General features: G+C 38.2%; 1 protein-coding gene across 8 annotated transcripts in view; it reads right to left on the bottom strand.

The window, feature by feature from the left end:
* Positions 1-18892, bottom strand: part of LOC144655578 (von Willebrand factor D and EGF domain-containing protein-like) — a 53552-nt gene that overhangs the window by 15901 nt on the left and 18759 nt on the right. For all 8 annotated transcript variants that reach the window (XM_078515854.1, XM_078515850.1, XM_078515852.1 and 5 more), the window contains exons 8-16: positions 17483-17707; positions 14596-14720; positions 9918-10344; positions 4854-5125; positions 3593-3707; positions 2947-3210; positions 2738-2852; positions 2094-2498; positions 278-388 (exon numbers count right to left, since the gene is read on the bottom strand). In XM_078515854.1, coding sequence (XP_078371980.1) covers positions 278-388; positions 2094-2498; positions 2738-2852; positions 2947-3210; positions 3593-3707; positions 4854-5125; positions 9918-10344; positions 14596-14720; positions 17483-17707 — 2059 coding nt within the window. The remainder of the gene's footprint in view (positions 1-277; positions 389-2093; positions 2499-2737; positions 2853-2946; positions 3211-3592; positions 3708-4853; positions 5126-9917; positions 10345-14595; positions 14721-17482; positions 17708-18892) is intronic.

Here is an 18892-nt window from a genome sequence, read left to right as displayed (position 1 = left end):
AGCACTAAAATAACATAAAAAATACTGACAAACCAGTGGCCCTCTAAAATTATTTACAATAAAATATAAAAATACACTATTTCACGCTTCAAGTCCAAACGCTCATTGGTGAGCGTTTTTTAAAAGCTCCGTCTTCGGTGACCGAAAACGCCGTTTCAGTGTGGACGGTTGGCCTAACCGGAGAAAAAAAAGATGCGTTTTCAAATTTACCCGGGTCAGTGTGGACGGGGCCTTATAGTCGAACTATAGCATAGCACGAAATTGTTTACACACGTACCGTAAGCACAATGGGATGACACACAGTCATCAATGTTGTGATCACAATCTCTTCCATCATAACCCGGATCGCATATGCATGTGTAATTGTTGATACCATCAACGCAACGACCTGGAAGTACAGAAATGAAGATTTGGTATTTCTGCAAGAGGCAGGAATAAATTTGACAGTATAGAGAAAGCGGAAAGTTTCAAAGCTTTGTATTGACAAAACATTTATTATCGATATTCAACAATAGGGAATACAGCATAGGTCTTGTACTTGAAGAGATGTTGGCCGCCGTGTTGGTGTCCAGTTTCTGTTTATCAACATGGAGGCCACAATAAAAACGTCGCAGCAAGTTGTAAAAATATTTTTATTTGTATGTAATACTTCTGTGGAAATTTGTACGACCTTTGAACTTATACTGTAGAGAGAATTGGTGTTCCCAAACAAAGAAATTACACTTCTTTAGAAAATAAGTTCTATTATTCTGCAAAAATGTCCCATTGAATGGAAACATCAATATGCATGGTCGCCATGTATTCTTAGCTTTGGGACATACATTCAAGGCTGTACCCCATTAATATTTTTTGTTCATTTGTTCTATTAATACTATTTCAAAAAGCATTAATGGATTTAATAAAAGTAATTAATTTTCTAGAGAAACTAATTCTTTCCCTTCCCTTCCTCCATTTTTATTAATTACTACTTGTAGTTGTTAGCAACGGAAGCCGCACGACGAGGTTTAGATATTTTCTAGCAAGTGTTTTTGTTATACTGAAATCATATTCCTCATTTTTGAATTATTTCATTTTGACGAGTATTGCTAAAGGATTGAATTTATCTTTCACATTAACTCTGTGCTACCTTCCAGCAAATGAAAGAAATCGATTTGTCAGCTTCTGCCACGAAACTAAGATTTTGCACGGTTTCTGACAATCGCTCTACTTAAATAAGAATGATGTAACTATCCTTGATACAAAAGTCAAGCGGGAAACAAAACCATTATTTTTCGCGCCCTTATCGGATGTTGTACACGCTTAGCTTTAGGTAAATGAGAGTCACACTAGTTGTTAGTTAGATAATGAACGTTTATTCGTTTGTCCCACGATAGAATCGCTTTGAGATGTTGATCGCAACGTTTCGACTGCAATACTGCTAGTCTTCATCAGGCGATGAGGTCAATTGTTTGCGCGTCGCTATTTATGCACGTTGGTTCGCTGTGATTGGTGCATTTCGATCCTCAGCTATTATTCCGACTAACAGATGATGTTCCCTCAGAGGTCCGTTTTGTAGTTGAACGGCTGTTATGCTTTCTGATCTTTCCATGCTTCAGGAATTTCAATTACGCTATCTCCATTGATGTTATTAGAATGAAGTCTTATTTGGATAGCCTCTTTGACCCTGTGTGTGTATCAGTGAGGGTCACGATCGATAAACCTGACTTGATTCCATAAAGGAATATGCCCCTTTCGTTTGCGTGCTCCGAAAGTTGTAGAAATAAGTATTGGTAGTCGTATGAATGCGAATGTAAATTACATATTCACACTACGAGTGATAATTAAAAATCATCTTAAATTTTACTAGCCTTTAGACGAGTGCAATTTGGAAAACAATATGAATCGTTCGAGTAGTGAAATTCCTTAATCGCGCAAGCTTTCCTACGATTATTCCTCATATTATTGAAGAATATTGAGAATAGTACGAATGGCACACATTAGTTTGCTCTGTAGTAAAAATAAATTTAAATAAGAATAATAATAATGATAAATTCGCCTTCTCTTAGCCAATCACAACGAAGTTAATTTCGTAGCCATATGAGAAACTGATATACCTTGAGAACAAGGATATGACTGGCACTCATCAATGTTCGTCTCACACTTCGTTCCCTTAAATCCAGGTAGACAGTTACACAGGTAATAGCCTGTTCCTCTTGGCTTCACAGGAGAACAGCTTCCGTTATTTTGACATTGACAATCAACTAAAGAAACAGTGAAATTGAAGATGGAAGAGGCCTGGCAGGCGTCTGTTGCCTCTAGGTAGAATGTGGTGGTTTTGGCTGCTGTGACATTCCAGTAAAATACATTGTCCTTCATTACTGCTTCTTTGGGGCTCCCGTCCATCAATGAAAGTGTGACGGGCATGCCTTCTGGGTCGAATACATCAAAAGCTAACTCCAGGTTTTCTTGATATAATGCGTAGTAAGCAGTTTGAGAAGTAATATTAGGCGGATGGTTCACTGAAATATCAGAATAAAGGCAATGAATCTCATGACATTTTGCAATATCGAAGATATGTTACATTACAAATTAACACTGTTGAAAAGACGGTATCACATCACCCCCTCCCTGAAAGCAAGACAAAATGAAACCCACAACCACCACCACCAACAACAACAACACAATTAGTCAATCCATCCATCAATTAAAAGAGCAACATCGAAAAACAAAAAATCTAACAAACAAAAACTACTGTTACCTCGCCGTTTCGTCCATGTATTTTTATCAACCTCGGGGAGACACTGATAGCAAAAGTCATCTGGATGAACTTCATTTGGGGCAAAACAGTATTGATTGATGTAACATGAATCATCCTAAATCAATAGATGGACAAAAAGAACAGAACATTGAAAACACCTGAAAGCCTTCTGCACAGGAATTCGATTGATTTCATTCATAATCATTCACCTTAAGAGAACATCCGTTTGTAACATTGCAGGTCATACAAGCCGAGTCGTATGTAATTAAGGTGAGATTTGTATTGCTTTTGTGAATGCCGTCGTTTGACACAGATAAAGTGAGTCCAGCAGCTGGAGTTCCTTCAACACTTCTGTCGAAATAGCCCTGCTTTACAGGTGGGTCTGGTAGAAAGCAATCAATAAGCAAGAGGTCGACCATAGATCCTGGGAAACTACGTTCCGTTTTGTTTGGTTTCCAAGAACTGTTAACAACCTAAACAAGAAGCAAATAAGCAAATAAACAAACAAACAAACAAAGTATGGCTTTAGAACTGACGACACTTTTCAAAGAGGTTTGGAGTGCAAGAATCCCATGAAAAGAATTGATCAATTTGGTCCATTTTTTCTATAATAAGTATTAATTTATCATTGTTTGATCTGATTTCGTATTTTCCGCGTTGACGCAATCATTAGGTGGTTTGTTACTTTAATACCTTTCAGCATTTTTGCTTCCGCAAGACCACCTTTCTTGAGGTGTAAATAGATTGACCCCGACGTCGTTTCAACGCCTTCTTTGCATAATTGGCCTGGCTAAGGTTGGGCTCTGTATGTTTTATATAGGTTTTTGTTAGGGGATATTATTAAATCGCATTTACCTTAAATTCCACCACGTGACAGGTTATATTTGTCGAGTTGAACCATCCAATTCCCATCACTGTGACCTTCTTGCAAGGGCGAACTCGTTTATCACATAGACCATCTCCCTGTAATCTAAAATACATAAAAATTAATATTAATGGAGTAATCACTATCTAGTGGATAGCGTAGTATGTTTTGGAAAAATTTATCCACTGGATCACTATTTATCCGGTGGATAACCTTTTTTCTCTCCTTCGAACGACTGGCCACTCACGCCCAATAATCAATGTTATCTAATATTCATCTGAGGAAAAAAATACTTGTTGGCCAACGGAATTTGCTAATCCACAAAAAAATTGTTTAAATTGACGAAATGTGTGCAGTATACATTGATTAACTATTTTTTTCGTTTTCGGATAATTGCCTGGGACCGTAAATTTAAAATTATCACGAGCGCATCAAAAAATGTTGTCAGCTCTTGTTCCTAGCCCTATAACAATCACTAACTTCTTATAACCACCTGAAATCTTTAACTAACACACTGCTAACAGAAAGAATATATCCAGAGTGCTTGCACGTATGCACAAAAAAATTCTAAGCTTAGAGAAATGGAAGGAGGGGATCCTACCCCTTTGGGTTTGATTTTGGAGAAGTAGAAGGGATTAGATTGTAAATCACTCTGTGCAATTTAGGCAATAAGTCCCAGTTGTATCAATTAGCACTGACATGTTTGAACAAAGCTAGCTAGCTACACATGTACCTACCTCCACCCTACCTACCTACGTGCCTACCTACCTACCTACCTACCTACCTACCTACCTACCTACCTACCTACCTACCTACCTACCTACCTACCTACCTTCCTACCTTCCTACCTACCTACCTACCTACCTACCTACCTACCTACCTGCCTGCCTGCATTCCTGCCTACCATCCTACATACCTACCTACTTACCTACCTTCCTACCTACCTACCTACCCTGACCTACCTACCTACCTACCTACCTACCTACCTACCTACCTACCTACTTACCTAACTACCTACCTACCTACCTACCTACCTACCTACCTACCTACCTCCAACCTACCTGCCTGCCTGCCTACCTACCTATCTACTTTCATACCTACTTCCATCGGTGACTATGTACCTACCCGACATACCCTTCTACCTTTCTTTCTTTCTTTCTTTCTTTCTTTCTTTCTTTCTTTGTTTCTTCCTTTCTTTCTAAGCATAATAGGATGTAAATCATCGCTTAACAATTAAAAAAGTATACTTACTTGGAGAGACTTGGCTTTTGATAAATAGAGATTGAGCAGTCATCCGCAGTATAGTCTTTATAACAAACACAGGAGCCATTAACACAATTCCCATTAAAGGCACAGTCATTGGGACACAATATTTCAGCAATCTCATTTTCAATCGGATTCACAGCTTGCCCTTCGTTGCTACTTTCATTCTTATAACTGGACGCATTAATAGCGGCTGTATATCCACATTCACTCGTCAACATAGCAGCAATTCCGAGGGCGAATGAAAAGTCGCCAGTTAACTGTAAGTGAGATTTAAAAGATTAATATTTTCATATGACTATTTTTTGCTACTTTACACATTAAAGCTGGAAAGGCTGGAATGCGACCCAGATCACTACTGTAATCTATTATTCGGATTTGGACAAGATAATCACCTGGACAAGATTAGTTAAGATTATCACCTAGTTAAGACTCAAGATTCGCAAAGTTTATAAATTACTAATAGAAAATATCAACAGTAATAAATTTTACTCTTTTTTAAGTGGTAACAGTTTCGTCTCCAGACGGAAAGATGGTTCAAAGCCGGGTTTACACGAGCTATTTTTATGTGAACAAATGTATGTGATCGTGAAGATGACAAAACAATTATGTGACAGTGGTTCAAAGGTTAGGTACGCCATTAATGACCTTGAACAGCACAGAGATACGCGCGCAGAGTGCCCAGTAGGGATGATTGAGAGATTGGGGACCACATAAATTATGACGACGCAATATTTGCCACGTTTTATGTGACGAATCGACTAAACGTCGACTAACTTTTTGTATGTGATTTTTTTTCATTTTTCACATAAGCTAACACGCCACTTTCTCAGAAAATACATTTGTCAAATAAAATTAAGCCAATTTTCCTCGTCTACACGAGCAAATAAAAGTTGTCGCATAAAAAGAACCTCGCTCCCAGGGCTTTTCCCTTGGTGATTTGAAAACTAACCTTAACCCTAACCCTAACCCTAAACCCTAAAAGGGAAAAGCCCTGGGAACGAGGTTGGCATAAAAAGTGTCACATAATAATGGCTCGTGTAAACTGGCCTTAAGGTCGCGCAGGACCCTTGCAGTCATTATGTATGTATTTATTTAAAGAGCATGCACGAACTGCGACGACTGAAGCCGAAAACAAACGAAATATATATTCATGATATTATTTTCTTACAGTTCGTTGTACAAGTAATTACGCGCTATTGTTCTTAGCTTTGTGTCTCGTGCGCTGGGACAAAGCGAATTATCGTAATTATATTCACAGCTTTGAACATTGCACACGTAGTTGTAAACTTTGACTCGGAAGGTCTTCGGAAGCCTCAAAACCTGCAATTCTGTGTCCAAGTTTTCTCCGCCGATATAGACTTTCAGGAGTTGATCTTCGAGGAACACAAACTTGGTGTATTCTTTTGTGTTCTGACAAGAGCGAATTTTGAAATTTCCTTCTCAAAATGAAGGTAGCACGTTTCAAAGTTTAGATTTCACATTTCTACTCTCTTTAAAGCCATAAACTCCAAGCAGTTTTTGGAATCGAGAGTTTCGTTCCTGTCAGAACACAAAAGAGGTTACGATTTATCACTAGATTATATAATCATTTAATCCGGTGTGCTGTTCTAGCTGAAAGACTAGACTTTTAAGAGCTTGTAACATCACAGTCGACGGTCATCTCTCAGTAAAAAGACAATCATGATGTAATTCCATCATCCCCTAATATCCTTGATAAATTCTAGAGGAATCGATGTTCAAAATTTACCGAATTAAAGCTTTTCAAGATAGCACCCCGTCAGGAATTTTGGCTTATGAATTTATTAATGAGCAAGGGTACTGCGCGACCTTAAGTGTTGTAGGCGGAAAGAAATGGAGTGCCAGACGTGACTTTACCAATTTCTACTCGTGGCTGCGCATCTTGAATAAATGAATGAATGAATGAATGAATGAATGAATGAATGAATGAATGAATGAATGAATGAATGAATGAATGAATGAATGAATGAATGAATGAATGAAAAAATACTATATTTAGAGAGGAAGCCACTTCAGCTCTTGCTGCTCAGATTATTTTACCTTAATAAGCAAATGATTTAAAGTTTTCATAAGAAATGCAGATTGTCTTTTTTTAATTATTACCGTGTCAGCACCCCGATGCCTTCTTTGGTGTCTGTTTGCGTGCAATTAATGATTTTAGCGCTTATTATCATCGATGTAAAGTTATTTTTTAAGGATTTTCTGACACACATTGGAACGTAAACGGATTTTTTTATGTGATGATATCATGTTCGCGATACAAATGTAAAACTACAAATTCTATGATGAAATATAGAATTAAAACATTAATTAAAATCCCCAAAATGCGAATTTGTAAGCAAAACTGTCGAAAAGCGGCTCCAATGGAAACGAAAAGTGGACTGTTGCAGGAAACAAGTGTCAAAACGTTGCAAATGCAATTTTAGGAAAAGTCGCGTAGCTGCGTTGTTTGGTGGTTATAGCTGTAATCGTCTTGAAGTTACACATCTTCAAATTTGAACGGGCCACAAAGCTCCTTCCATCCCGGTCTAAAGTAGGTTAAATTTGTCCTTTTGTTTTCTTGATTGTTATTTTTTCTAAAAGCTGCAACTAGTTTTATTTCCTCATAGAACACGATCGCACTTATGGTGCGAAAACAAAATTATTTGTGCTGATTTTATCCAAGTTGCACTCGAAATCATGTGATAACCGATTGTAAAGGGTAATCTTTGTTCACCATATTTGCCTCACTGATCGATTTACAAAAATATCATTCTGAATGTTGAGCGAGCATGACACGATAAACTTTCACTACATATTTGAGCCCGATGTATAAGATACTTTTGCGGGTTTGAAAACTCAAAATTGGAAACTGAGAATTTTTGAACTGAGAATTAATAGATAGAGGAGCCAAAACATAAATAATGACGTCAGCAGAGATCGCCCTATACAAAAAAATGTCCCGCGGGGGGGGGGGGGGGGGGGGGCCTTGGTTTGAATTTATGTCGTTTAGAGGCGAAGTTTTGTGAAGAACTGAAACTATAAAAATTAGCAAAGGCTAGATAAAGCTTTTGAATTCGACGAATTGTTAATTTATGAACAACTTTGTTTTAAGGCGTACGTGAAGAACTCTAGATAGATTAGCCACGTGTTAGATTGGTACTCGTGTTCGCTACTATAATGTAACAGACCTCCAAACAATAGTGACCCTCCCGGGGTAGCGATAGGAAAAGGCTGATAAATTCAATAACAAGGAAGTTCGTTGCTTTCAGAACTTTACGGAAATATACATTTTTCGTTGAGTCCTACCACTACGAGCTCAGTAATAATGTAAAAAACTATCTCGCGTTTTGCCTCGCTGAAACTTCTTCGATTCCAGTTTTTGTATAGATTTCCTAAATAACGAATACCAAGTATAGACCGTTGAAATAGCACCCTTGACAGAATTTTCGGCTCTTACGCACTAGCCTTGTGAATTTAATTGCCTAAAATAAAAGGCCCCTGCAAGGAAGAAAAGATTGACTTTTATTAAATAAAGTTTTCCATTTATTTTAAAACTGATAACGCCTTGGCAAACATTATGTTGCTCTACATGTTGAAAGGTAATGATTCCGATTTTTTAGACTGACTGCAGCTACATTGTAGCTTCACGGTCCTCCAGAAAACGTTAGTGTAAAAATAGGTCACCAAGGGTGACATGAGTCTAATGCCGTATGGCATAGTGATACAGATTGCGCGGTTTTCGTAAGCCGGTTAAAATTGGTTAGAGGTTTGTGTTCGGGAGTTTAATTTAAAATGCTTATAGCAAGCTAGGGGCATCGTGGATGATATGGATGAAAACGAAACAATCATAAATGTTATGTGCTTCACAACATTTAAAGTATGAACAGGAGTTGATGTTACTTCTTCCGTATTGTCCGTAAAAGCAGAAACGAACATTTGGACAAGATTGCGTGACGATTTACAAAAAGCATGTTTATTACAACAAGGGTTGAAGAACTTCACATCGTTTTCTTTCAGATTTTTCACCATTTTGATGATGACTCTTGAAACAGATTTTGCAATAAAAGCACTTGAAATAGTGACTGTTACTCCATTGTACTGTAAGCACTTAGTGACAGATTTTCCTAAAATATAAAAACGGGTGTAAATGCTCACGTCAATATAATGATGACCTTTTGAACGCTGGAAACTAGGCAATTATTATCGAGCTACCATACACAGGAGCGAAGACTGTTTATCATGATGTACAAATTTCGCGAATCATCACTTCCATATCAATGAAACCATTTTATGATTTTTCTAGCTGTAAGAAGAACTTAAGATCTCTGAGAGTCGTAAAAGCATGAAATTCGATTTCAGTGTATGGCAAACCCCGGGACAGTGTAATACTGCAAAGCGGCCAAACAAACGCATTTTGATTTAGTCTCGTAACTTGATTTACATTTATCCATGTACATCTTTTATTTTTGAAGGTTTTTGTTTGCACTGTAAAGAAAAAATTGGTCAAAATTCGAATGACTTAAATACAAAATACGAGGTAAAGTTTTCTATTTTTTAAAACAAAATAAATATTTGGTCGCATTGTGTAAATAAACGCGAGTCGCCGTCGAAATATTTTTTCTCAAAGACGTCTTGCTTTTTAAGCAAGACGAAAACACAAGTGCTTAACTGAACTGAAAACGAAGATAATTTTCCACAAAAAGCTTACAAATGTCTTAACTGGAAAATTGTTACGTCCTGTTCAAGTGTTGAATAATCGTGACTTGAGAAAGAACTTTTAATTATGCGTGGGAACACGTGTCGCTGATTGGCTGTTTTTAATTGAAACTAATCGTGCGTGTCCGTACGGAGTCCGTTCTTGCAGCTGATCATTGTTTTCTACATTACAGCGAACGATTATCGATCCCGAACCATTCCCTTGGGATTGCTAACAGCTTTTTCATATAACAAAGAGTCTAATGCGCATGCGCAAAGCGCACGCAAGCATTAGACTCAACAACCAATTTTTTTTATCAAATCTTATTGCTTCACAGCTCAAATCGTACTTACCGAAACATCAAGTGAGCAACTATCCACATATCCTTGTACATTAACACCAATATCAGAACAGAGTTTTCCAACTTTAGTGTTTTTTATCTTCTCAGTACAGTAGCGAGTTGCGTTTTGCTTTGGGATAACAGGAGAAGGCAGCGCCCTTTTGAAGCGGTTCTGCGGTTCATACGGGAGAGGACTTTTAAATAGTTCAAAATCTTCGTCAGTTAATTCGTCTGAGTAATGTATGTCCCTCTTAAACGCACGGTCACACAAGTTGTATGGCGTCTTGTTGTTTCTCATGAAAGACGGAACATGAAAAGAGTTTACCCCATCAGCTGGATTGCATTTATCCTTTCTGCATGTACAGACTGATGCATACATTGCATCCTTATCATCGACTTTTGGTGGCAGAACATCAAAGAAGCTTTTCCCGTAGTCAAGCCTATGGAATTAAAAGCAATCTGTAATAACTGCAGTCCGAAATCAATTGTTTTTAAGCAATAACTGGGATATAATTTAAACTATTAACAATACTTTATTCTGAGTACAATGTGGCTTACTGTTTGATGAATTAGTGGTAATACTGGTAAGGAAATAAGTCCTCACCGTATAGAAAATGTATAGGTTAAGGAACCGGTAAGAATAAAGGGTTATTATATAAACTGCAGTGTTATAGTGAGTGGTAACAAATCGATAATCAAAGAGCTCTTCGAACCACGACTGATTTTTTTTCACCAAGTTTTATGTTTAGTTTTCATTCCTTGAAATTATATGAGCAGCAGGGGATTCGAACATTTCTTTGATGCAATTAAAAAAGCAGAAATAAGGAAAAAATGATAACAGATAATCGGTGGAATGTCTATTACAATGATATAAGATATATTCGTCCCACATGACTAAGCATTTCTGAATAGCAGACTCGTGTAGGTATCAGGATGGGGAGCGTATGTTGCGAGTTAAAGTCCCAGTCAGTGTTTTTTTCTTGACTGCTTGCTTTTTTAACCGGTAGCACATGGGGCTCTCACATCAGATATAGTCCAGGAAAGTTAACGCGATTTGATACCGTGAGGTCAAAATACTTGCAACAGAATTTTTATTATCAGGGACGTTTTCGTCAAGGACTCTAGATAAACCTATTAAAAGTCAACAAAAATCAACCCAAGTGAAATACGAAAAAAAGAAAGTTTTTTATCTCTCTCATTTTGCCCTTAGACGCCATGTTTTATGCAAATTAGCCTTATCACAGATAAGTTTTAAAAGTGTTTTTAAAAGTGTTTTTAAAGGGCAAAAAATGCTTTGGTTTGCTAATCGAAGAGCCTCGCTACGAAATAATACTATCACTATTACAACGTTTGTTACTACTACTGTTACGAAGGTTTAAAATCATTTTTTAAGCTCTACAGGGAACTTTGATAATACATATTTGCAAAATACAGTGTAAACTAAATGGCATAACTATAACCCGTTCAATCGCGTTCTAAGGTAGGATAAAAAAAAAAATAACAAATATTTATAAATGTTAGCATATACTTTATAATGTTAGCTCGCTCCAGTTTTGCGTTGAAGCTGACGATAGAGTATAAGGTCCACACCGGTTTCCTAGAAGATTAGTAGGGCAGAGTTTATGTACGACAGATCACGAGCAAGTCCTGCCAGTGCCTTTATCCAAATTTCAGATAAAGCTTTTTATTTCAAGTAAAGCTTTTTGATAACGCCTGATAAAATTAATAAAGAAGTAAAAGTAAACTGCATATCACAGTACAACTATCCCAAGGTCAAGCGGCCTCTAACTTATTATGACCTTAGCGCTTGAAAAGCAATTACTCCAAAAGATGAACCAAAACTACTGTCAGACACCTTATGGAATGTCTCTCCTTTTTTAAAATGGCCACAACCAGGTTGGTCAAATGGTACATAAGGGAAACCATCCAGGGAAAGCAACTGTAGTATTCCTGTCTATTATTGACTTAGCTCGGTCCAACATGCCCTGTACTTTTTCCACCCTATTCTTTGTATCTGATCAAGCAAGAAAACAGCATGTGCCATAACATTTGATCAGCCCTTGTGGTGAAAGGCTTGGACTTTCATTACAAATGAGCCAGTAAGCAGATATTTATTGTCTGTGGTGTTACGAATTAGACGTCCAAAAACAGAAATGAGATACTTTGGCTGCATAGGTCAAGTTATGGAGGATATGCGAAGTGGAAAGGCACAAGCGAGAGCTCGCAGGGGTCATTTTTTGGTTTGACGCAGCGCTCAATATTGTTTTTATTGCAGACGCGCTTCAGGTTCGTTGCCCAAATTTTTCTATGCCACAAACTGACAATTTAGGAGTACATCTTGAGGAAGACCAGGATTCAGAACAGGAAGCGTTTAGTGTCTCTAGCATAGTCAATCAAATGTGGATTTTCGACAGTGGACACGCTGCCCCTAGGAAGCTGCACTCGTCTGATAACGTGTCGTCTAGACCAGTGATTTAAGTACAAGTAGTTTATTACACAAAACGAGAGACACACAAGAAAAGCAGCTGTTTGATGTCAGAATCGATGAAGAGTCAAGGGCTTCATTAGAAGATGTTGATGTAAGACTCAAGAAAGAGATAAAAAAAAAGAAGTTTGGAGGCCTTGCGATATCGACGTTTTTGCTAAAAAAACGGATAGAAGTACAACCGCGGTTAAAGCGACGTCCTTGCCTCCGACGTCGTCTGCAGCAAAATTTCATTACCTTCGCGTGTACTACCAGGTGCAATTTTGGACTGGAAATCAAGAGCTTCCACCGTGTGACTGGAGATGGAAAGAAACTGATGGTATTCTAATGCAGGTAATGACCGACATACCACCTGCACTGGAAACTCTCCTCTGAGTTATCAGATGTAACTGCAAGATGATTTGTAACACGACTGCATGCGGTTCCAAAAAGCACGAACTTGACTGTTCACCTGCCTGTGGAGAGTGTCGTGGAAGTGCGTGTTTCCGACAGATCCAGATAGTGATACAGAGGACATCGGGGAAGAAGTCGATGCCTTATGACTTAATATTCACAGCTGAGGCGGCAGAGCGTTTTTAAACGTGGGGTGGGGGAAGGCAGTTGTACACCAAGCCAGATGCCACCCCAGGGGATATATGTAACACCCCCAGGGTGCTGGGGGACTACAGACCCACCTGCCCCCTCTGCTCCGCCGCTGTTACTGTACAGTTAGAAAGGTACTCATAGATAATCAGGTGATGGTATATGATAGTCCAGTTACTGACTAGCAAGGGTTGAGAAATTAACATTTTAATATAATTAAAATGTTAATGTTAGAAAATAACACTTTTTTGTTGAATATTTGTTGAAAAACGGTCCATGATAGAATTTAAATGTACACTGTACTTAACAGTCCTTGTTTTTACATGTTAAGTGTAACTAAATGTGGTAAATGCCTTGACAGAACAGTTTACAATGGCTAATTAGCATAAAAAACATGGCAGTCGTCAATACGTATTACGTATTTTTACGTATTTCCCATAAGTTGATTTTTGTTGACTTTTAGTATGTTAACATACATGCCTCAAAAGCAAACAAGGTAAAAAGAAAAATTCTGTTGCAAGCATTTTGACCTCTTGGCATAACTTTACTGGGCTAATAAGAGGATGAATAAAATAAAACACTTTTCTTGCTTTTGTTGCGTCTTTAAGCCACAGATGAAAATCTACTAGCAGGCGTGTGGCTATCCTGATGCCTCCCTCGATGTTCGCAAAGTCTTAACTGTACAAAGAGACGAGGTAATGACATCACTCTCACGCTGGATCGATGCCAAAGGGAATAAAATACCGCTTGTATTAACTTACACAAAGCGCATTCTGTTGGACAACTTGGAATCTTGTTCATGGATCCTAAGACACGCAGTATTTTCCAGAGAACTGAGAACTGAGAACGCTTTAGTTAGATCCTTTGAAGCATACGCCATCATCCGCCTGGCTTTTTGGTGGCTAAACCTTTAAATCAGCCTCCCACTGACTTGAGGATATCCGGTTTGATGTAGTCTTAAGCGGTGCAGCGGCAACAACACTCGCCGCAAACAGCGGGAAATGCGTTTGATGTTTTAGTTACGCCCTCTCAGGCCAAGCGGACTGAACATCAATTTCTATTTCAACTGTGTCCCAAGCGCGTATTCACGATGATGCGCTCAATGTTACATTTGCACATCATTTTAAAATTATTTGGCTGTGTTTCTTGCGTTGTATGTTTTTATGGCCCAACTCGCGTTTCAACACTGAATTTCTAAACACTGAAGGATGGCTAAGTTTAAAATGTTTATACGTTCTAAAGAGAGTAAAAAATAGTTTAATAACCATTTTGCACGTAAATCTGTAGCTAGTCAGTCAGTCAGTCAGTTAGTCAGTCAGTCAGTCAGTCAGTCAGTCAGTCAGTCAGTCAGTCAGTCAGTCATCAGTCAGTCAGTCAGTCAGTCAGTCAGTCAGTCAGTCAGTGAGTCTGTCAGTCAGTCATCAGTCATCAGTCAGTCAGTCAGTCAGTCAGTCAGTCAGTCATCAGTCAGTCAGTCATCAGACAGTCAGTCAGTCAGTCAGTCAGTCAGTCAGTCAGTCATCAGTCAGTCAGTCAGTCAGTCAGTCAGTCAGTCAGTCAGTCAGTCAGTCAGTCAGTCAGTCAGTCAGTCAATCACTCATTAATTCATTCATTTAGATCATACCTTGGTTGGCTTCCTTGGTTAATGCAGATTCCCGTGTCCTGTGTGTGTCGGGTTGTTAGAATGGTAACATCTATTCCCCAATAGTTGCGGACAATATCAACCTTTACTCCAGTTGGAAAAATCACCTGAAAAACAAACTTTCTTTTAACTTTATTGGCCTCAAAAATCTATTTTAGCGACCTTTCTATTCATGGGATGCATCCATTTTTAATAGACCCGATATATCGTCAGCGGTGGTCACAGCTAAGGCCGGTCACAGGGCGTGACAGACGTGACGTGACTCAGAGAAGCAAGAGTTTTCTGAATGTCTCTATCGTTCTTAAAGGATTTGACCATAAACACACTTCTAAACGGTACACAAAAGCGTGCAATTTCAACCGAAAGGCATTTAAACTTGGCAAGCACCTATATGAAATAACAAATTAGCTGTAAGAACATTAAGAACATTAAGGCACATTACGCGTAATACTGATAAATCAAACCTATCAAAGCACTGGTAACACATATACAAACAAGCAAAATACTTGTTCCAAAAAATAGGGCCTAATACGCACTTATAGGCAAGCTTACGTAGTGATAAATATGCAGCGTTCATTGCCTGTAGTCGTAAGGGACATCAATCAAGCCATGAAACCACGACTATTTCGTTCTGAAATAGCCCACTTGTAGCAATAGAAAGTGGGTGATAAATTATGTCTGACATGGTCATGAGAGGCAGATTCATATAAACAAGCCAAAAACAAGAAACGCATAGAGAAGAAGAAATGGAGACAGCAAACGGGAATACAAGTTTGATTTACACCTTATAACAATAACGCTATCATATAAAAAGGTAAATAGGAATTAACTAGCGTATTTTCATAACTGATAGAATTTACAGAAAACTCACGAGATTTTATCTTTACAGTTTGAGTCCACTTTTTTATGCTGTAACAAAATGAATGGATTTATTCGTATTTTGAGGCATTTTAAGGCCGTTTGTACGAATAAATTTCATGCATGCGCTTAATTTATTCCTATTTGGCGTTTTTTTCCCTTTTCCTTTTTACTCGTGAATGCATAATGAACGAGTATAGTGGGGAAGTTTAGCCATCCTTCCATCCTTCCATCGATGTGTTGTAAACATTATGCAAATTAGGTATGCTCACGGGCGCTTTCTAAATTTCTTTTCCCTCGGCTGTGAATAAAAATACAGCTTTACAAAGGTATCAGTTCAAAGAAATAAGTGTAGAAAATACTTCACCCCTGTAAATGAGAAACAATCGTTTCCCAAACGATGAAATATTGCCTTTTCTTTAATAATCGCGAACATTCGGAAACGATGACCAGTGACTTTATGTATGTGTTACTAAAAGACTGGGAAGGTTAGAGCACGACACAGTCTATTAAAGGATAATCAGTAAAAGAGTAACGAAACTCTGTACAAGACAGATATGTTTATAATATCCGTGGAAAAAAAAGTAAGAAGAAAAAAAGAAATTTTAGCCACAGGGTATAAAAGTCGTTCCGCCCGGGTCACACGCTTAAGAATGCAGAGCTGTACCACTGCGCCATCGGTTTGCTCAGCAATTAAAATGATGAAAAAAGTAATTCTTTTACCTAAGCGACCTGTTATGCGTTCACCCTCTTTTAATAAAGTTGAATATTATTATTAATCCCTATAATGAATATTTTCCATCGATACTATGCTGTTCAAAAGAACGATTCAAATACATCTAACACATTCACGAGTTAAGGTCATAGACCTCTAAGATTTTCTATGACCACCTTACCGCAATTAGGTGTATGTAAAATATAAAGCTTTAACCTTACTTAGGTTATCGGTTATGGATTGAAATAGACTTTCTCAAAACGCGCATTTGACAGCACATAAACCAATCAAAATTCGTGTTATAAGAGTTCAAGCGAAATTTGTGGCAAGTAGCGCCATGTCGATGAAAGTGATTCCACGTAAATCTACGGAAAGTTTGGCAAAAACTGAAAGAAATGCTAAAAATACGGCTCTGCTAGGAAAAAAAAATCAAGATGAGGAGTTCGTTTAATTCAAGATGGAAATAAATGTCACTGTGCTTGATCACTCTTGAAAGTAAAGTGAACTTGCCAGTGTAATTTGGCAGCCGAAAAGTCTCTTTGTGCCTTAAGAAGTTTTGCTGGTTAATTAGGAATCATAGCATAAGCAGCGGATCCAGTGGGCTAGCAATGGTTTGCCTTTATTTATTACAGTTTCTTCTACTGTCTTTTCCTCCATCTTTGTAATGTGATTCAAGCGTAGAATAAACCTCAAATTGACAATAAAAATTTTGCTTTGTTTTTCCAGTGACAAATACCTCCATTCTTTTTTCCTCTTTCGAAGCCCATTTTAAATGAAAAATGTTCACGACTATTATTGCCAATGTAACAGTAGAATTTTTTCGCTGAGAACGTCTAAAAATATATATTTTAAGCAGATTTGACGGCAAAAAGACGGCAATCGATCGGCCGTGCAAAGTTTCAATTTAAATATCTACAGTTTTTAGCATATAGTTCCGTGTTCGTTTACGTGTATTTTTTTCTAATATAGAATGTCTTATAGAGAGATTTATTGTAGTACTTTAATGAAAAAATTAACTTGAAAAATGTTTACTGCGTATTTTGTTGCATATTTTGTCGTTTGTTTGAGCTCCCTCCACGAGTTCCAGGTCGTCTGGCTATAGCCCACGATCATCGAGACAGGCAAAGCGCTGTGGTTTTTCTTTCTTTCGCGTTTTTTCTGGCTCATATGTGAAGAGAAAGCCGGACTAAACATCAAAAAATTGTTTTTCAATTCAGTAACATTTGTACAAGTCAAGGAATGTGAATAGACCGGCACTATGTAAGTCATGGATAGAATAGGAACTTTTTTTCTCACCGTGTAATCGTCGTTTCCACCGTTAGATTTCTTCCCCACATATATTCCAGGCCGTAAACACTTAGCGCTTCGTAACTTGACCTGCAGTGGCGTGGGGTGTTGATTTTGAAACCTGAGGTCTTTATTGCAACAGTTAAACTCGATGACGTCATTGTGATCTCTTAATACTGCTCCACAGTTACAGGTTACTCCAGCACGATTGCAGGACCACTGCCTTGTGTGAACCTTTAAAATAAAAACTAATTTTTAAGCCACAGAGAACACCCAGTACGTAGTTGAAACGCGCTATTGGCCGTTTTTATGCTAGAGACGTTAAAGCTGTCTTAGACGTTAAAGCTGTCTCGAGACGACATTAACGTCTAGTATAAAGACGGTAAATAAGACAGACGCCTTTAACGTCTGATGGCTTTAACGTCTTTTCGTAAGAGCGTCTGAACGACGCTCTTATCGGACAGCTTTAACGTCTCAGACGTTAAAGCCGTCTAGTATAAAAACGGGACGTCGTGAACTAGTACGAAAACAGTAAATAAGACAGACGCCTTTAACGTCTGATGGCTTTACGTCTTCGTGTCCAGTGTCCTCCGAGTGTCCAACCCAGTCTTTTTTTATTTTTTTCTGAAAAGCTGTCTACTAAAGGCGTCCCGTTTTTATACCAGACGCTTTTAACGTCTTAGACGTTAAAGTCGTCTGACGACATTATCGTCTCTAGCATAAAAACAGCCATTCATACATGTACTACTAAACTTTTGTTTTGTCAATATATGTCTGAACAGGGAGCGCCATTAAAAAACATCGCGATGTGAATTTTAAAGTTTCTGCCGCGCAACTGGAGCGTCCAACCTCAACAAAACCCTAGCCCTTATCTAAAAATTTCAAGTACAGACACTCGCAGCTAGCCACAAAAGATGTTCTCAAAGTAGACACCTTTACAGCAAGGCGCCCAAAAGTGTGACCACTTTTAATTTATTCACATTCTTTCCTGCAGATTTAATCCAATCAAAAGCCGTGGATAGCTTGCAGTTGACTTCTGTTTGGATTAAATCTGCACGAAAGAATGTGAATAAATTAAAAGTGGTCACACTTTTGGGCGCCTTGCTGTAAAAGCCAGCTAGTATTTGCATTGAGATATATTCTTGGTCTTCGCGTTAGGTCATCAAAATTTAGAATTGCAAGAACCCTGAGTTTTAGTAAGGATTTTTGGCAAATCCTGGAGCCCCCTAACAATTTGGTTGCGTACTACCGACTAAGAGGGGGAGGGGGGGGCAAGACAACCCGACCTGTGGCCAAGGGGGGGGGGGGAATCTTGTGCCTCTTTGGTTAATGTTTCAGGTAAATGACAAGGATCATTGGTATTGGACATCCATGATATGGTCAATTGACAGCTGTCAAAACAAGGTATCTGCTGACCAT

This window comes from Oculina patagonica, chromosome 5 (assembly GCF_052425735.1).
Source record: "Oculina patagonica isolate OP01 chromosome 5, crgOcupat, whole genome shotgun sequence".
NCBI classification, from domain to species: domain Eukaryota; kingdom Metazoa; phylum Cnidaria; class Anthozoa; order Scleractinia; family Oculinidae; genus Oculina; species Oculina patagonica.
The sequence above is the reverse complement of the archived record's forward strand: the minus strand, read 5'-3'. Positions and strand labels throughout refer to the sequence as shown.